Below are 19,958 nucleotides of genomic sequence, written 5' to 3'. Positions count from 1 at the left end.
GGGAAACGCATATTAGCATGATCATGCTGTGGTTCAGTTTGACAGTCACATTCAGTGTGTTACGAATAGACTGCGACACCTCCACTCGGGTCTGTAAGGGAAAAATAGCCCAGATTCTTGGCTGCACCAAACCAGATGTCAGGGCCGGTCTGCATCATCGGGCCGCAGCAGAGGTTAGAGCACGTTCAGAGCTTGTCACAGGGTGGGCTGGGCTTGTAAGGTGTGCTGGGATCAGCCCCACCTGTGTCCAGTGATCCCCGCAAGTGGGGTGCCCAAGTGATGGGTTCAGGCTTCGGCCAGGTGACCGGAGATCATTGGATAGTAGCCCAGGGCAGGGCTATGTGTGAGGGGGCCTGTTCTCTCAGAGAAATGGGAAGATCGGGGCTGGGAAGGCCTGGGCCAGGCCTGATACAAGGGTTATTGAGAGCTGGGAAAGAGGCTGTCCCTACCAGCCACAGGGAGAGGCTTAGCTGCAGCTACCTGCAGTGAGCCACAACCACAAAAAACCTTCCAAGGGGATTATGAGCCCAGAGGAACCAAATGGACTGTGGCACTCAGGCTGGGCCTAGTGAGCTGCGGGGAAGGTGGCCGAGAGTCTAGCTCGGAGTTAAACTGCTCTCGTTAGGTTAATAAAGCAGGCCCCAGATGGGAGAGTAACCTAAAGCACCAGCTGAGGTGATTTGACTAAGGAAGGAGGAAGCTGAGGCAGTCGGGGGGCTGACACTGGGTGTGGTAAGACTGTTACAGACCTGCTCTGACTTCCGCCTTTGGGCCTCTGGACCTCAAGCCCCTGCCACATTTCCTGTGCACAGGAGCTGAGCTGGGCTGGGGCAGTGCAGCAGCCTGTCTGGGCACTGACTTAGAACTGTGCCACACAGCGGAATTCGCAGCTTGGCAGGTCTGGCTGCTTTCCAGACTGCAAACCAGAATCCAGCTCAGTGTTTGCATGTGAACCATCCTCTCCTCTACGAGCTCCTCAATTCTCCAGGCTGGTGCCAGCTCGGCTGGCTTCACTCATCACACACACACACACACACACACACACACACACACACACGACTCCACTGTTTGGCACCACCAGAGCAGACTGACAACGGGAAGCTCATCAAAGCCTTCCCCAGAGAGCCACTCCTGGCGGCTTCAACCTCCCTGCAGCTTCCAGCTGCCGTCTAGGTAAGAACTAATCACAGGAGCAGAGGCAGAGCAAATTGGTGCAGTTGTCCATGTGACGTCCTGTATTTGGACAGACATTCCCTCAGCTTTCCCCAGACTCCTGCACACACTGATCTTATGGACATAGAGGGCCAGGGTCATTCTGTTATACTTACAAATTTATTATGGTCAAAGATATTGATGACAACAATGGGGGTCTCAGTCTTCAAATCCTCTCTCCGCCCATCAATAATCAGCTGATCATATAAAAGTAGCTCATTCCACAATGGGCTCAGGGTTTCCTCCAAGGTCTGCATGGAGAGCGATCAGGATTAATAGAGCTCAGCAGAGTCTCTTGAATTCAGTCAAGTTCATACTTACAATGGCCCTTTAAGGAAGCAGTAGGGAGGGGAAGGGGGAGAGGGAGGCTGCAGACATCCCTTCCCCAAAGCAGGGCGAGAGGGACTATAGCGCGCGCGCGCACACACACACACACACACACACACACACACACACACACACACACACACACACACACACACCCCTCTAAGTGCAGTGTGCGCATGGCCAATGCCTTCAAGAGCAGGAGATAAGAGAATTCTGGGGGCTGATCTGGGCATTAGCCAGTCTCCCTCAGATACAACTGTTGTCACCAAAGATTCCTTAAATATTCACATTGCTCAGTGCAAGCCTGGCACGAACAATGAAAGGAAAGTGGACAAGCCACAGATTCACAGGTGGCCTTGTAAATAGCCTGTGGCTAGGAGATAAAGAAAGCGTAAGAAGAATGACACATGATAATCTGCAGCTTTGCTTACTAGCAGCTTGTGAACAGTTCATGATCTGTGCAGGGATTGGTTACCAAAATTAGTAACCCAATTACGAAGTGTGATAAATGTAACAGGGAATGTGCATGAGTCACTTTGGTTTAGAATAGGTATACAATCCGATCGATTTCTGTGTGCTTTGGCAAACCCCTACCCCCATCCCCTCAGCGCAGGACTGCTATATGCCAATAAAAAACCGCCAGCGATGAGTCCGGATTTGAGCTGATTCCTTGGGAACAGAGTGTGGAAAGTCTCAGAGAAAAATCCCAACACTCAGAGGGCATGAAAATGTCTCCACATCTGGAGTCAGGTAATTGGACAGTCTCCTCCTGTGATGCCAGCTTCCAACACTGCAAGCAGTAACTGGCTTGGTCCACAGGTGTGTTTCCTGAGGTGAAGGAAATGGGCTGCAGTAGGACCAGAGAGACCTTACCCTGGTGGTCTGGCACTGAGTCGAAAACACCACTCTTGCAAATGGGTCTGAAAGGCCATTGTCGTCAGCAGGCAGGATCCCCCGAGCCTGGTACAAGTGGGCTCGCAACTGGAAGTAACTGAAGTCTGGCAAGGAGAAGCAGAAATCACTGAGCTGCTATGAGATCTGAGTAGTTATGCCCTTGGAACTCTTGGGAGAGAGTTTCTAGGCAGGCCCAGAGGGAGAGGGGGTGGCCCTCAGAGGTGAGGAGGGCAGGGGACAGCACCTTTACAGGTATCTGCTGAAGTGCTTTGGATCAGTATATCTCAATATAGCTTGGGCTAGGCAGTCCACTTTTGGTTAATTTCTTAGTCCCCAGTGACAACTAGTGTTCTGGAGTCTTTGGGGGGTTAATTTTGGAGTGATTTGCTATGAACATGTGCCCCTCAGAGCTGCATCAGGGCTCAGCAAAGCCAGTGAATTACTGGACAGGTCTTGAGCAGATTACACACCCTAGAAATCGGGACCCAGCCAGCGACTTCCCAGTAGCTTATGAAGTCACAGTGACCCTTTCTCACTGGGGGGTCCCTGTGACATTCTGCCAGAACTTTAAACCCTAGAGCAGTGGTTCTCAACCTGCAGCCCATAGGCCATTTGCAGCCCAATCAGCACAGAGCTGTGGCCCACGTGACATCCTCAGGGCCGTAGAGGTAGTACTGGATGCGGACCACAATGGCAAATAGGTTGAGAACCACTGCCCTAGGGACACAGGTTGTCTATGGCAGGCTGAGGTGCCCTGCTCTCTCTGCCCCCCATGCTAGCAGGTCTATGCCATCCGTACAGAAGGAGACGGCAGCACTCTAAATGATGCTGTGGCAAACACACGTTCTGCGAGCCAAAAAGGCTCTTGGCGGAGCCCACATCCAGGTGCCCAGGCAGGACTCACTCAGCTCACCGCTCTCTCATTTGTTTTCACTTTAGACACCAGTGGGACTGTAGAGTAACCAGGGCAGTCTGTGCTCACCGTCCCTGCTGAGCCGGCTGGGCGGTAGGTGTGCTGGAAGCCGCTCTGTCTGCTGGCCGCTCTCATAGATGGGCTTGAATTCCTCGGGAAGTTCTGCAGTGCTGTTCTTCACATACTTGGTCACCCCCAGCCACATATAGATCTCTAGTTTCGCAAAGATCTCCCCGGTGTGTGACCCTGGGACCTTGGAGCGCAGAATGTTAGTTTTACTTCCCATCCAGACCCACAGGCCATCAGAGACTATATCACACGCCGGTGATTAGAAGTGCACCATCACTGTGCCTGCAGCTTTACACGTGGGTCTGAAGGACAACTGGGCAGGGACCAAATTTTCTGTTTCTTGGGAAATTCCACAATCTCAAAAAAATGTTATGTTTCAGAAGGAAACCAAAACTTTCAAAACTTCACATGAAACAAAATTTTTTAAAAAAATGTGTTTCACAATCAAAATATTTTGTTTCCATAAAATCAAAACATTTCCTTCCGATTCTACCTTTTTTACAATATTAAAGAAATTTTGAAATGAAGTGGTTTCTAAACAAAAACCAAAACATTCTGTTCTGCAAATGATGAAATGTTCCCATGTCAAAACGTTCCAAATGCTTTCTGCTGTTTTTTTTCTAAATGAAAACAACCACGCTGTGAGAGGAGAAGTCAAGAAAATTTTTACCCAGTCCAGGAGCTCACTTGTTTAGACCTGGTATAGAAACGAACAGTATTCTCACTATGCAATTAGACTGTTTGGCTTTCACTAGTCTTACACATTCTCTCTCAGATACAGAACCAATAATTAGAGCTGGAGAAGGAAGGGAGACGAACATGGAGTGAAATAAGCAGGAATATGGTTAGGTTTTTTACATAAACTCTACCTTTAAAAAGACGGTCTGGATCTTTGCACAGTCCTTGCCTTTCTCCTCTTCTACTACAGAGTAGAGGACATTCTGTGCAGGAATTCTTGTGTATGCCACTCGCTTATTATTGCTGAACATCCAGAGTAGGACATCGGGGAGCGTGCACTGGGGCTGGAAGATATTGACAATGCAGAGTCTCAGAGAGAATGTCCCCATGAGGGAATACAGATGATCCAGTCCTGCTTCCACCAAAGTTAATGGCAAAACTCCCATTCTGCTGAGTGCTTGGCGCTTTTGAAAATCAAGTCACTTGCTAGGTGCTTAACTGTGGCTTTAGGGGCCTAACTTTAGGTGGCTTTTTTGAAAATCTTGATTACGTAATACATGATAAGAAAAGGAGTACTTGTGGCACCTTAGAGACTAACAAATTTATTAGAGCATAAGCTTTCGTGAGCTACAGCTCACTTCATCGGATGCATTTGGTGGAAAAAACAGAGGAGAGAACACTTTTTTCCACCAAATGCATCCGATGAAGTGAGCTGTAGCTCACGAAAGCTTATGCTCTAATAAATTTGTTAGTCTCTAAGGTGCCACAAGTACTCCTTTTCTTTTTGCGAATACAGACTAACACGGCTGCTACTCTGAAACCTGTAATACATGATATTTCTCTTAGTAGGTGTAATATACAAGATACAAAGATAATGTTGCTTAGTGAACTTCACTTCTGCATTTCCTGACTTTGACATTTAAAATGTGTATCCTATCTTAGGTTTTTGCAATTAATTTCCTGGCAGTTTTTAAAGGTGACCTGCAAAGAGTTTTGCATAGGGTAGTATATTTCTTGTGTTGCTCTTGTTTTTTCATTAAAAATATCTGGAATATCCAACCTTCTCTGTTCTCACTGACAGACTCCTTGGGAGATCAGAGCGGTGGAGTGAGAGTTTTCTGTGCCCTCAGATGAATGGGACACTGAATCTTTTCTCTCAAGTGTTAGTGACTGAAGGCATGTTTATATTAATGTGAGCCAGGGCCAGATGAGCTCTCCTCTGCCATCTAGTGATGAACTGAGGGAAAAGACTTCAGGAGCAGACCGTATTTGCACAAACACATCCACTCTGCCTAGGTGTTCAGCAGTCAGAGCTGCTTTGCCAATGTGATCGGTTTGGGCTGTTTGGGGTTAAAATGCAGGGGGAGTCCTTATTGTAGGAGCAATAGGCAGAAGAACTGTGCTTAGCCTACCCTGACTGAGGGGATCACCCTAACTTGAACATCACTTGCTACACAGGGGCGGGGTGCCAACTTCAAGTGAAAGTTAGAGGGGGGGGAGAACACTCTGTTTAATGCTCTTAGAGACCACTTGAAACATTCTCTCTCCAGTGTTTAAAAATGGAGTTGATCAGACTCAATTGAGAGGCCTTGTTTCTGTTCAGTGGTCACCACAGCTGACATCACTGATGAGCAGGTCTAGGGGCCGAGCCTGAGACCAGGTGTGGGGCCAGAGTTGCAGTGAAAGACAAGGCAGAGGCAGCACCAGTGAAATCACTAAGAGCTGGGCTAAGCAGTAGAACCTCAGAACATGGCACTGTAGCAGTGCCAGCAAGCAGCAGCAGAGATAACAGCGGCAGTAGTGGACAGAGGCAGAGAGCAGCAAGGACAGCAGCAGCAAGAGGCATTGTTCAATGGCCCTCCCTTGATGGGTGGGAGACAAACCCACATGAACACACCCCACTGTGTGCAGCGGAGGGAAAGGGGACTGGCATGTTAAAGGGACTTTCGTCCATCAGACTTTCATACCGCAAGGTGACAAACTGAGGCAAAGGACATTGCCCAATGTACTGTGGGGTGGGTGTTTGCTTATGGTTTCAGAGTAGCAGCCGTGTTAGTCTGTATTCGCAAAAAGAAAAGGAGTACCGGTGGCACCTTAGAGACTAACAAATTTATTAGAGCATAAGCTTTCGTGAGCTACAGCTCACTTCATCGGATGCATTTGGTGGAAAAAACAGAGGAGAGATTTATATACACACACACAGAGAACATGAAACAATGGGTTTATCATGCACACTGTAAGGAGAGTGATCACTTAAGATAAGCCATCACCAGCAGCAGGGGGGGGAAAGGAGGAAAACCTTTCATGGTGACAAGCAAGGTAGGCTAATTCCAGCAGTTAACAAGAATATCAGAGGAACAGTGGGGGGTGGGGTGGGAGGGAGAAATACCATGGGGAAATAGTTTTACTTTGTGTAATGACTCATCCATTCCCAGTCTCTATTCAAGCCTAAGTTAATTGTATCCAGTTTGCAAATTAATTCCAAGAGTGATGGCTCGTCCTTCAGGATAGGTTGTAGATCCTTGGTGGGAGACAAGATCTCTATCATGCATTCCTACAACTACAATACCCACCTGCTGAAGTGAAGAAACAGATTGACAGAGCCAGAAGAGTACCCAGAAGTCACCTACTACAGGACAGGCCCAACAAAGAAAACAACAGAACGCCACTAGCCATCACCTTCAGCCCCCAACTAAAACCTCTCCAACGCATCATCAAGGATCTACAACCTATCCTGAAGGACGAGCCATCACTCTCACAGATCTTGGGAGACAAACCAGTCCTTGCTTACAGACAGCCCCCCAATCTGAAGCAAATACTCACCAGCAACCACACACCACACAACAGAACCACTAACCCAGGAACCTATCCTTGCAACAAAGCCCGTTGCCAACTCCGTCCACATATCTATTCAGGGGATACCATCATAGGGCCTAATCACATCAGCCACACTATCAGAGGCTCGTTCACCTGCGCATCTACCAATGTGATATATGCCATCATGTGCCAGCAATGCCCCTCTGCCATGTACATTGGCCAAACTGGACAGTCTCTACGTAAAAGAATGAATGGACATAAATCAGACGTCAAGAATTATAACATTCAAAAACCAGTTGGAGAACACTTCAATCTCTCTGGTCACTCGATCACAGATCTTAGAGTGGCTATACTTCAACAAAAAAGCTTCAAAAACAGACTCCAACGAGAGACTGCTGAATTGGAATTAATTTGCAAACTGGATACAATTAATTTAGGCTTGAATAGAGACTGGGAATGGATGAGTCATTACACAAAGTAAAACTATTTCCCCATGGTATTTCTCCCTCCCACCCCACCCCCCACTGTTCCTCTGATATTCTTGTTAACTGCTGGAATTAGCCTACCTTGCTTGTCACCATGAAAGGTTTTCCTCCTTTCCCCCCCCTGCTGCTGGTGATGGCTTATCTTAAGTGATCACTCTCCTTACAGTGTGCATGATAAACCCATTGTTTCATGTTCTCTGTGTGTGTGTATATAAATCTCTCCTCTGTTTTTTCCACCAAATGCATCCGATGAAGTGAGCTGTAGCTCACGAAAGCTTATGCTCTAATAAATTTGTTAGTCTCTAAGGTGCCACCGGTACTCCTTTTCTTTTTGCTTATGGTTTACATGCTTTTGAATTATTGTTGCAATGTTTTCCTAAAGGAATGTGGGGGGTGTGGGTTGTTATACACAGACTCAGTGCTTGTAAGCGGGGAAGTATTGTCTTTCAGAGATGCCCGGGGTGGGAGGGAGGGTAATTTTCCCAGATTTCTGGGTTGGGGCTCGAGCCAGTTCTGTTCTGCAATGTTAAGAAGAACCCCTAGATATTGGCCTGGCCCTTGCTGCTGCTGACACCGCCTAGCAGAAAGGTTACATTAAGACAATGTGTCCTGTGAAATCGCTGCAGTGCAAAACTGTACTGTAAATGTATGGCACAGGCACAGAGTGGGGAACCTGGGCAACTATGGAGACAAACAAAGAAGAGAGGTTTTTTTAAACACTAACTAAAAAACCTCTTCCCCCTCTTAATTGCTCAGGTTCCAGCCTTTTATGGACAGTTCTAACATAAAAACCACAACCTTTTTAAAAAAAAAAATCTTCCAGGTTTTTTTCACTCCTCAGAGAGAAACACAAGAAGGACACACTAGTTGTTTCCTCCGTGGACACTTTAAAGAAAAACGGACATTTAAAGGGTTGCCTCAGCAGTGTGGTCTATGCACAAACTTGCATAAAACAACGAAAAGTGTGTGAATTAAAACCGATGTAGTTAGTTTGGCGCCGGTTTGTGTGTGGACACTAATTTCAGAATAAAACCAACTAAAGTCCCCTTTGCTAATTAGCCCCTTTTATTCTGAAATTAGTGTCCACACACAAACCGGCACAGAAATAATTACATTGGTTTTAAGAAATTAGTCCGTTTGTAGGTAGACAGACCGTGCTTGGTGCTAGCACTTAGATGGCTTTGACAGGTGCTGAAGTTCACATCTCATTGAGGTAAGGAAAGGGAGGAAGTAAATTCCTGCCTTTGTCTCATTGCTGGCTGGGAACAGCTCTCTACTGGCTGGATTAACAGGGCAGCATCTCATTAGTTAACATTGTGAAGAAGTAGACCTTATCTGTGTTCAAAGCTGCATCCATATCACTGAAGGTGCAAATCCAAACCAAGGGAGTTAAACCCATGCAATACCCACCGGGGACACACACAACCCAAATTAAGCCTAGTTTATATGAATTTAGCTTAATTCAGTAAAGAATCAATTAAGACCTACATCGAGGAAGATCTAGTTTTAATCCAATTAAGAATATCCACACTATGTTTTCACCGGTTTAATGAATTAGTTTTGTAAACTGATTAAAACTAAACTGTGAGGAAACTTTGAATATAGAAAGGCCCAAATTTCTGCTACAGAAAAAGAAACAGAATTGTTTTAAATGAAAGCTCAGAATTCGCAGAACGTGCTCAACACAGCTCCTCCGGGGGAGAGACCCTGAGACAGCAGAACTGGAGATTGTCTCCCTGTTCAAGCGCCCTGCTGCCAAATGGCCGGGATTTGACTGTGTGTCAGACCAGGCCTGGCAGGGACAGACAGCAGCAATGTCACATATAGGCCAAGGATCATTAGGTTCTGCTCACAAATCACAGCAGATCCACTATTTCTCCATCACTTAGAACCGTTTATTCTATCATCTTCTATCACGTACACCTTGGACAGAGCAGGTTACAGGGCTGCTACTAATATGTCAGGCTCTTGTGCCAGATATGGACGGGCCACAGAGCTTCCTACCCCCAGAGGTGCACCAGGGATGTGTTCACCCTTAAGACACTAATGCACTGCCAGGAATGGCTGTTGTGAGTGTCAATAAGGTCTGAGACGGTGCCACCTAGTGGCTGAGCAGTATAATATAATCTAACATTCTCTACACACCTCCCAAGCGGGGTGAGGGTCCAGCTACAAGGGAGCAGGTATGGCCACAGCTGCCTGGTCTCTCGCTGGCATTGACCCCAAGCTCACAGGAGTGTTTACAATCGGAAAAAATAATTCAGAGTAGGGAGGCCACCTGCTTAGCAAGGGAGAGAGCCCAGCCCCCACCCTCTCAACTGGGAAAGAGGGAGCTCAGCCCCCGCCCATCCACGGGGGTAGGGGAGAAGGAGAGCCTAGTCTCCACTCGCCCAGCCAGTGGGGACCTGGCCCCCCTCGCCTGCCTGCCCAGAAGTGGGGGGTGCCCAGGGTCCCGGCCAGCGCACATTGTACCTCTTTAGCCAGGGAGCGCAGCTTTCTTAGGATTCTCTTTGCATCATTCATTTTCTCCTTCACGTTGGCTCGAGTCAGCCGCCTCCTCACGCGGAGCCCCTGCTTCGCATACAGGATCTGAACACCAAGCATGCCCGTCACACGCCTGCAGTACGCCTGACGCCCACCAAGAAGGCCAGAGACACCAGCATCCCAAGGCCATGTGGTCACATCAAGGCCTGTCTGAGGAGCTGTGCTCAGCGGGGTGGACCCAAGCCTGTAGGTCCATCTCCAGCACAGTTCTCACCAGCCCCATGGCTCCCACCAGGCAGGGAACAGGAGCAGCCATGGAGCAGGGACAGGTGTCCTCGAAACTATCATCACCAACAACTTCCAGCAATGTATTAGCAACACTGAGCCTGTCGCTGAAACTGAGCCCCATACAGCCCAGCCACACCCCACACTGAGCCTGTCGCTGAGCCGCACCCAGAAACCCGGCCCCACACGGCCCAGCCACACCCCCACACTGAGCCTGTCGCTGAAACTGAGCCCCACACAGCCCAGCCACACCCCCACACTGAGTCTGTCACTGAGCCGCACCCAGGAACCCAGCCCCACATTGCCCAGCCGAGCTGAGTGGGGCAGAACAGTGTAAAAGCAATGAGTGTTTGAAAGGCTGTGAGGGCTGCATTTTCACTAGGGTTTCGGGACTCCTGAGGCAGCAGAGCTTGCAGAATGTCAGTATGATGGGCACAGCAGCAGGAGCTGGAGTGGGCAGGGGGAACCCTCCCTGGGCAGGTGGGGAGTGGATGAGTGGGATCTCCCTGGGCAGGTGCAAGGTGAGCAAGGGGTTTCTTCATGGACATGGAGGAGGGCAGGGTGAGAGCAAGTGTGTGAAGAAGCAGGGGGGCAGTCATGGGGCCCTCACCTCTCACATTCCCCTTGGCATGCTTCCCGAGGCCTTTGCCAGCTGCAGGAGCTGCCCTGGCTCCCCTTTCCAGGGGCTGATTCCAGAGCCCTCTGGAATCTGGGCTGGGTTCCAGGCACTGCCCCAAACGAGGATGCACAGGACCCAGATGTTTACATGTGTGAGCCACATGGACTAGGATAAAATCAGTACGGGGCATAACGCAACCACAGAACAAACTGCCTCTGGGGATGCTTACTGAAGAACTGCCCCTTGTGGGGAGCCTGGCAACTTCCTCTAATGCATCTGGGGCCAGCCCCTACCCAGGACAGAATCCATGGGGAGATGGATGCCTGCTCCTATTAAGTAAGGGGGGCATAACAGGGGCGGTATCCACAGACTCTATTAGCTATTGTCACAGAGAGCCTTTGGCATTAGAACCACCCCTCTCTGCAAGGTGACCGCCCCTCAGGGCACAGAGTGAGGCTTAGCAGTTTACTTAGGGATTATCTTGAGTTGGGCAGGTAAAGGGATAGCCTCCTGCAGACAGGCAGTAGCTCAGTTTTACTGGCTAAGGTCTCGATCCTGCAAGCTGCTCCAGACAGCCAAGCCCCATCAGTCTCGAGGGCGCTCCAGGTGGGCAGACCCACACACCTGTGCAGAACTGTCCCAAGGATTGGCTGCAGGAACAGCAAGAAGGAGGCTGCGGTGATGGGCACATAACAATGGCCATGCAGACACATACAGTTCCTTCAGATTCAGCAGAACAGGCACTAAACATCTCCCATGATGGCAATTCTACCTTGTCCCCCTCCCCAAACTCCTCTCAGAGCCAGTGACCACCCAAAGCCTCTCCCTCCCTCAACCCCATAGACCCTACCCCACTTACAATATTGTGTGTCAGGGATTTCAGCCGACATCTGTCAAGATTGTTTGGACGTGTCATTGGTTTTTTCTCCACATTCAGTGAATACTGCCTGTGATTAGAGAGAGCCTGTGAGCCCTGAGCCAGGACCACGCTCTCCACATCCCTCAGGCAGGGCACGGCTCCAAAAACATGAACCTAATGCATTTCAAGGGAAACCACTAACATCCCCCCTCCCTCTGAACTGCTTTTCCTTCTCCAGCCACCAACAGCCCTTAGCAGCATTTGAGTTGTGCATTACACAGGACCTTGTGAATCCAAGCTTCAGTTCTTAAAGACACCGATGATTACCTAGAACTCACCAGTGCTGTATCCTCCATAGTTGGTCACACTAGGTTCCCAACCAGTTAATATAACTAGTGATGAGCCTTCACCACAATGTTTGGATCTGGAGCTAAGTATGATCTGATCCCAAGTTCTGGGACATTTCGATACACCTCTAACTGTGACTGAAAAATTATGGGTTTTGGCCTACACCTGTGACTGGGGCAGAACAGGCTGGGCGAGGTCTGGGGAGAGTGTGGTGTCCGGGTACATTCACTGACATGCAAATAAAGAGTTCAGAAAGAAACCAAAGGAAGCAGAGACTCACTAACCTGCATCCAGCTACAAACTCCTCCAGCACCTGCTTGAGTCTGTCTTCTGCTTTAGACTTTGGCCTCCTCAGGAGTGTCTCCACGTCATCCAGTCCATGTTCCTGTTGAGACAAGCATCACGTTCACATTATCCCTGGGTGCAAGTGCAGACATGCAGCAGGGAGAGGAGTGCCTTCATGTCAAGTCCCTGAAGAATTTGCCTAAAATAATCTTGGGGCCCCTTTGCCAAGAGGTAGCAAATGTTAGGGCCTTGCAGGTCAGCTTCCTGTTGGAGGAGAATCAGTGATATGGAAACCGGGTATATGAGTGTTACCTGTTACACTCCATAAATCAGTCCTGGAACAGAAGTGGTCACAAATGGCACATAGGTAACCTCTTTCAGATTTCTCAGCCCAAACACCAATGCCCAGTTCCCAGGAAGCAATTGTGCCCTAAGTAAGTATTGACTCCAATTAGAGAAATTAAGGCTGAAAACAAGTTCCTTTGTGGTTCGCAACAGCTCCCCCAAAGAACCTGCATCACAAAACACAACAATGCAGCATGTTTCCAAAGATGGCAGACTGCTCGCACGCAAAGAAAAAGAGAATGTGAAAGACCATGGAACAGCGCATCCAGCTCCCACCATCTCAATATTGCACATACTGTACTTATCATGATCAAATGCATATGAGTGGCCAGAGCTCAATCCTGCAAGAGGCTCTGACTGCTCACAGGGGGAGGAGGGTATTAAACTCCTGACAGATTAACGACACATGCTTTGGGCTTCCGATTTTCTGTTTTAACTGATAAACACCAATGAAATACCCTGAAACAAAATGAAACCAGTGTTTTTCCAATGAACACTGGGAAAACACCAGAAATGGTTATTTGTATCTAAGAGCTTGACTACAGCAACCTGTGGCTCATTAATTGGCCCATGTAGAACCTGCTTGTGCACACTGAAGTCTGCCTAGTGCACTTTAATGTAGTGCTGTTTGAAGAAGTGCTCTGTTAAAGCACACTGCAGAACTTTACAAAGAGACTGCACTCTCGGTATACACTACTGCCAGGAGTCACGTATGTGAGATACAATTACTCGTTACAGCACATACAAAGAGAAAGCCCCAAACACCCCCAATTATTGGACATCTACGTAAAACTCAAAAATTGCAAAAAATAAACCTCAAAGAAATCAGTAAGCCCAAGAAACAGCGACAGGAGGAAGCAGTGCGAGGGGAAGCAGTGGGGTCTCCCAGTCACTGTGATACTTTACCAGACGCTCTGCTATTTTGACAATCCAGTTGGAATTGTAGAGCCTCCAGGTGTGATCTTCCCAATAGCTCCAGACGTACACACAGGGCTTCTCATGCAGCATGGACAGGCAGCTGTAAGAACTAAGAGCAGCAGGCAGAGCAGGTTACAACTCAGACTGAGAGACTGAAGCAGCCTCAGAGCCATCCTAATACATGTCAGTCGCTTTTGGGGAACCAAGCCATGGGATGCATGGCTCTGCTGCTGCAGCCTTAGCTCCAAGAAAGAAGCACAGTGCTGAGAAGAGAGGCCCAGATTCACAAGGGACATAGGCGTGGTGACGCTGAGCATTGCAGCGCCGAGCTCTCAGGTGCCTAGAAAATCACAGGAACACACTGGGATCCTCAAAGCCTGAATCAGGCACCTGGGCTCCCTGTATAATGCATGGGGAGAAACAGGCGCCTTAGAATGCCATTCACAGCAGCCAGTATGCTAGGCAGGAGCTGCTTGTACTAACCAATGGGAGATGCCAGCTATAGGAGTGAGTGCTGAGCCCCGTCCCGCTCAGAGAAAGAAGTGCCTAAGTCCAGGCTGCAGGGAAGCTCCTCTCTGTGATCCAGATCTGGGACGTCAGGTCGCTGCAGGCGCCCAGGGCGTTTCTTGTGAGAATGAATCAAGTAGGAGCCTAAGTCCGCACAGAACAGCCAAGGAGGAGGGGCGCCATCACGTGATAATGTTTAGCCTAGTGGTTAAAGCACTCATGCAGGATGTGGAAGACCCACCAGAGGGGATAAAAGGATTTGAACTGGGGTCTTCTGGTGCTCAGGGGGCTGCTCTAACCACTGTGCTGTGGGATCATCTGATGCAGGGCTCTGTCAGTCTCTCCTGTGAAGCTGTTCCACTGGGGACAAATCCTTAGCGTCACTGGACCAGAGCAAGAGAGAGAATGACTCTATAGCCCAGTGGTCAGGGCACCCATGTGAGGTTGGAGACCCAGAGTTCAGTCCCCCTCTCCAGTGACTCTATAATGCACAGTGGAATAACATCAACAGGAGAGATTAAGGAGAGCCCCACATGAGAATAACCCATAACTCACCCCTGAGCGGGTGGGACCTATGTTCAGACCTCATTTTCCCCCTGCTTCAGTAGACAGAGCAATTGAACCTGGGTTGCCCATATCCCAGGTGACTGCTCTAACTACTGGCACAAAATTAGGCACCTCCTCTAGGCAGATTTTGCATGGGACCTGACCCAGCAGATGACCTCTGAGTAACCCCCACATATCAGGCCCCATGGGCAAAAACTTATCTTCTCAGATTCATGGATTGCTCTGGGCTTCGGCAGAGACAGGTGACAGGCTGGTGTCCGGATGCCTAAAGGGAGGCAGCAGTGTGCATACCCAGAGACAGAAATACAGGTGCCAATGGAACTTTTACCCTGAAGACTTAGGCACCAAGTGAGTTTAGATCCTACAGAGTTCAGTGGGGGTTTTGTGGACCTCAGTGGAGTCTAAAACTGGGACTTAGGCACCTAAGTCCATGGTCAGGGAGCTGAAGTACCTTTATGAATCTAGCTCAGAGATCCTGCCATATGGGCTGGATGCAAGGGCTGATGCAGTGCTTATGGCAGAGCCATCCCCAACAGGGAAGGTCAAAGAACTCCTCCAGGGCAGCCTGGAATGACCCTCATAGCTGGCACTTGTCTTCATCAAGACCCTAGACACTGAACCTTCTTTGGGGGTCAAGCTTGTCTGGCCACTGACACTAGACTCTGGCACCAGTCTTGAACCCCCAACAGCAAATCCCATAGGCAGGAGGAGGGCTGCATGAGCATTTCCACCAGCTGAGGTTTGGAGCTGCTCTCTAAAGTGCAGCATGCAGTTGGTGAAGCCCCAGCGTGCAGAGCAATGCTCAAGGCTGTGTCCCCCCCTGCAGCAGAAAAGGCACTGAGCATTCTCCTCTCTCATGGACATTGTGCCATCGCAGGAAGAACACAGGTTTGAAGCCAAAGGATTTGTCCTCTGCCATCCCAAACGAGTAAAAGGAGCCTCAACAGAATAGGATGAAGCTCAGTGGAGTCTAAGATGGCCTAACCCACCCAATAAAATGGGAGAATAGCCCCATGAGGCCAGGAGAAGTGGGAACGTGACTGAGTTCCTCCTGGTGTCTACGGCAGTCAGCTGGTCTGAACCCCCTCTGGGGTGAAGGCTCAACAGACACTGGTGCGTAGACAGCTCCAAAACCAGATTGGAAGAGCTAAATTCCTGTCTTTTGTCCCATAGCAATCATCTCCCTGACCATTCGGGAGGATTCCCTGTACCAGAGACGCACCACAATCCTCCACTCCCACCCTCAGCTGGAACACTTCATATCCGGCATTTGAGATGCTGAACACTTAATGTACCCAGCATGGCATTTCTGCCACCATAGGCGGAACCACTGCTCTCCTGGGGAGAGTGGCCTTTAGCTATCTATGTACGGCATCTAGGGCTGGGGGATCAAAAGCACTTAGGCCCCGTTCATTCAAATCAATGGAAGCGAGTAGCCCACAGCTCCTACTGATTCACTAGAGAATCTCGCTGGCTAGGTGGAACATGATCAGCTATGAGCCCTACTGTCTACACCCATGTACCTATTAATGCCTTATGGGATGAATAAGAGTCCAAAGCACCTTTGCGAAGGAGCTGACGTGAGCGAGCACCATGAAGAGGACTCACCTGTCATATTCGGTAGGCTCTGGCCTTTGGCTTTCTGTCATGGACTTATTCTGTAAAGTTGGACTCGGGGCCATAACTTCAATATCCAGCTCCTCGTCTGAACTGGGATCCAGCAAAGGCTGTTTGTCTTCAGGCCCTTCTCCTTTCACAGTTTTCTTAGGCATTTTGGTGATAACCTCTTCAGCTTTCCCATAGTTCCCTTGCAAATACATTTATTGTTCATATTTTAAACTAAATATCTTCCGTAGCCTAGAGGTGACAGACTGCTACTGTCCAGCCACTGGAGAACTAGAAGCAAGTGCCAGTGTTCCCGACATTAGAAGTGCCTTAATGTCCAGCCATCAGAATATGATGCATACAAGCTGGAGACTCTGGATGGCCAGACATGCACTCCTCCTACTCTTCAGAGTTCACAGTTTTACTATCAGGATCCTTTTGGCCCCCTGACACTCTCACTAGACTCAGAAGGACCCAACCCAGCTCAGCAGCTTCCCTTCCTTCTCCCACCCAACCCACTCCATGTGAGAAGCAGCAGCAGAAGCTGGCAGGAGCCTTTGCAGCTTCCTAGCATCATCGTTCACTTAACTCCGAAGTTTGGGACTTTGGACTTCTTTAAAAAAAATCTTTTTCCATGGGTTGTTTCCCCAGTTGCCCCATCCCTCTGATGCCCTCAGCTGCCTGGCATCACTCCACAACCATTGAGCTTCTCAGCCGCTCTCTCTCTCTCCCTCCACTCCCCCATTTCCCTCTCCCACTCCCCTCTCTTATTCTGCAGTTCCTTCTCAACATCCCTTTCCCCTACTCCCATCATGAGTGTCCCCCACCCCGAAACCTAACTCTGGAATGTTCCCCGGGAATTTGGACAATCTCTAATCCATTCTGAAAAGACCTGAGGTAGCTAGAATATTTATCTCTGTAACCTGCACCAGGAATTTCCACCCTGTAACCTCGAGGGTGATTTTAGCTATGACATTCATGTTGTGCAGTTTTGTGTACCTGTTAGGGCACTTTACAGCCAGAACTGTGAACTAATCTGTCTGGAAATTAATGTATTTTGATGAGGCTCAAAATATTTTCATTTTGTTCCTTCTAATTCAAGAAAACAGAAGCACCAGAAATATTTACCTATTGAGATCTCAAAACGGACGGGCTTGGAGCCTATGGAGGGGTCCATCATAGTCACCTCAAAGAAGGCAGCATATAGGAGGAATTCTTCCTTCACTCCCAGTGAGTTCTAAATAAGGACACACCAATCAGTCCAACCGTCACGGGGTCATGTCAAAAATACTCCTAGGTCGAGCAGCGGGCCCTGAGGTCTGAGAATGGTTACCAGGTCTGGGGCCTAGGCTGACATGGCCCTCACACAGCAGCGCCTGCATCCCATGGGCCATGAGGAGTAGCTGCCTTGACTGGCAGGACCCAGCAGAGAGGAAAGAGCAGGATGGTGTCACCAGTTATCCTTGAAAAATCATGGAAGACGGGAGAGATTCCAGATGACTGGAAAAGGGCAAATATAGTGCCCATCTAGAAAAAGGGAATAAGGATAAACTGGGGAATTACAGACCAGTCAGCTTAACTTCTGTTCCTGGAAAGATAATGGAGCAAATAATGAAGCAATCAATTTGCAAACATCTAGAAGATAATAAGGTGATAAGTAACAGCATCAATATGTCAAGAACAAATCGTATCAAACCAACCTGATAGCTTCCTTTCACAGGGTAACAAGCTTTGTGGATGCAGGGGAAGTGGTAGATGTGGTATATCTTGAGTTTAGTAAGGCTTTTGATATTGTCTTGTGTGACCTTCTCATAAACAAACTAGGGAAGTGCAACCTAGATGGAGCTACTATAAGGTGGGTGCAAAACTGGTTGAAAAAACGTTCCCAGAGAGTAGTTATCAGTGGTTCACAGTCATGCTGGAAGGGCCTAACGAGTGGGGTCCTGCAGGGATCAGTTCTGGGTCCAGTTCTGGTCAATATCTTCATCAATGATTTAGATAATGGCATAGCGAGTACACTTATAAAGTTTGTGGATGATACCAAGCTTGGAGGGGATGCGAGGGCTTTGGAGGATAGGATTATATAATTCAAAATTATCTGGACAAACTGGAGAAATGGTCTGAAGTAAATAGGATTAAATTCAATAGGACAAATGCAAAGTACTCCACTTAGGAAGGAACAATCAGTTGCACACATACAAAATGGGAAATGACTGCCTAGGAAGGAGTACGGCGGAAAGGGATCTGGGGGTCATAGCAGACCACAAACTAAATATGAGTCAACAGTGTAAGACGGTTGCAAAAAATGCGAACATCATTCTGGGATGTATTAGCAGGAGTGTAGTAAGCAAGACACAAGAAGTAATTCTTCCACTCTACTCCGTGCAGATTAGGCCTTAACTGGAAGATTGAAAAAACTGGGTTTGTTTAGTCTGGCGAAGAGAAGGCTAAGAGAGGACATGATAACAATTTTAAAGTACGTAACAGGTTATTACAGAGAGAAGGAAGAAAAATTGTCCTTCTTAACATCTGAGGACAGGACAAGAAGCAATTGGCTTAAATTGCAGCAAGGGCAGTTTGGGTTGGACATTAGGAAAAACTTCCTAACAGTCAGGATGGTTAAGCACTGGAATAAATTGCCTAGGGAAGTTGTGGAATCTCCGTCATTGGAGATGTTTAAAACCAGGCAAGACAAACACTTCTCAGGAATGGTCTAGATAATACTTAGTCTTACCATGAGTGCAGGGGGCTGGACTAGATGACCTCTTGAGGTCCCTTCCACTCCTATAAAAGAAAAGGAGTACTTGTGGCACCTTAGAGACTAACAAATTTATTTGAGCATAAGCTTTCGTGAGCTACAGCTCACTTCATCAGATGCATTTGGTGGAAAATACAGTGGGGAGATTTACATACCCACACAGAGAACATGAAACAATGGGTTTTATCATACACACTGTAAGGAGAGTGATCACTTAAGATGAGCTATTACCAGCAGGAAGGAGGGGGGAAAGGAGGAAAACCTTTTGTGGTGATAATCAAGGTGGGCCATTTCCAGCAGTTAACAAGAACATCTGAGGAATAGTGGGGGGTGGGGTGGGGGGAGAAATAACATGGGGAAATAGTTTTACTTTATGTAATGACTCATCCACTCCCAGTCTCTATTCAAAGCCTAAGTTAATTATATCCAGTTTGCAAATTAATTCCAATTCAGCAGTCTCTCGTTGGAGTCTGTTTTTGAAGTTTTTTTGTTGAAGGATAGCTACTCTCAGGTCTGTAATCGAGTGACCGGAGAGATTGAAGTGTTCTCCAACTGGTTTTTGAATGTTATAATTCTTGACGACTGATTTGTGTCCATTTATTCTTTTACATAGAGACTGTCCAGTTTGACCAATGTACATGGCAGAGGGGCATTGCTGGCACATGATGGCATATATCACATTGGTAGATGCGCAGGTGAACGAGCCTCTGATAGTGTGGCTGATGTGATTAGGCCCTATGATGGTGTCCCCTGAATAGATACGTTGACAGAGTTGGCAACGGTAATAGCTCATCTTAAGTGATCACTCTCCTTACAGTGTGTATGATAAAAACCCATTGTTTCATGTTCTCTGTGTGTGTGTATATAAATCTCCCCACTGTATTTTCCACCAAATGCATCCGATGAAGTGAGCTGTAGCTCACGAAAGCTTATGCTCAAATAAATGTGTTAATCTCTAAGGTGCCACAAGTACTCCTTTTCTT

At 48.1% G+C, this 19,958-nt stretch overlaps 1 protein-coding gene across 1 annotated transcript in view; it reads right to left on the bottom strand.

The window, feature by feature from the left end:
- The window catches only part of LOC119842343 (fer-1-like protein 4), a 112,086-nt gene that overhangs the window by 56,605 nt on the left and 35,523 nt on the right, over positions 1 to 19,958 (bottom strand). The window contains exons 14-23 of the mRNA XM_038370338.2: positions 17,346 to 17,454; positions 16,221 to 16,419; positions 13,527 to 13,647; positions 12,275 to 12,375; positions 11,643 to 11,730; positions 9,868 to 9,984; positions 4,285 to 4,437; positions 3,416 to 3,599; positions 2,413 to 2,537; positions 1,329 to 1,463 (exon numbers count right to left, since the gene is read on the bottom strand). Of these exons, the coding sequence (XP_038226266.1) occupies positions 1,329 to 1,463; positions 2,413 to 2,537; positions 3,416 to 3,599; positions 4,285 to 4,437; positions 9,868 to 9,984; positions 11,643 to 11,730; positions 12,275 to 12,375; positions 13,527 to 13,647; positions 16,221 to 16,419; positions 17,346 to 17,454 (1,332 nt within the window). The remainder of the gene's footprint in view (positions 1 to 1,328; positions 1,464 to 2,412; positions 2,538 to 3,415; positions 3,600 to 4,284; positions 4,438 to 9,867; positions 9,985 to 11,642; positions 11,731 to 12,274; positions 12,376 to 13,526; positions 13,648 to 16,220; positions 16,420 to 17,345; positions 17,455 to 19,958) is intronic.

This window comes from Dermochelys coriacea, chromosome 13 (assembly GCF_009764565.3).
Source record: "Dermochelys coriacea isolate rDerCor1 chromosome 13, rDerCor1.pri.v4, whole genome shotgun sequence".
Taxonomy (NCBI): Eukaryota; Metazoa; Chordata; order Testudines; family Dermochelyidae; genus Dermochelys; species Dermochelys coriacea.
This window is presented reverse-complemented; position numbering and strand designations above follow the sequence as displayed.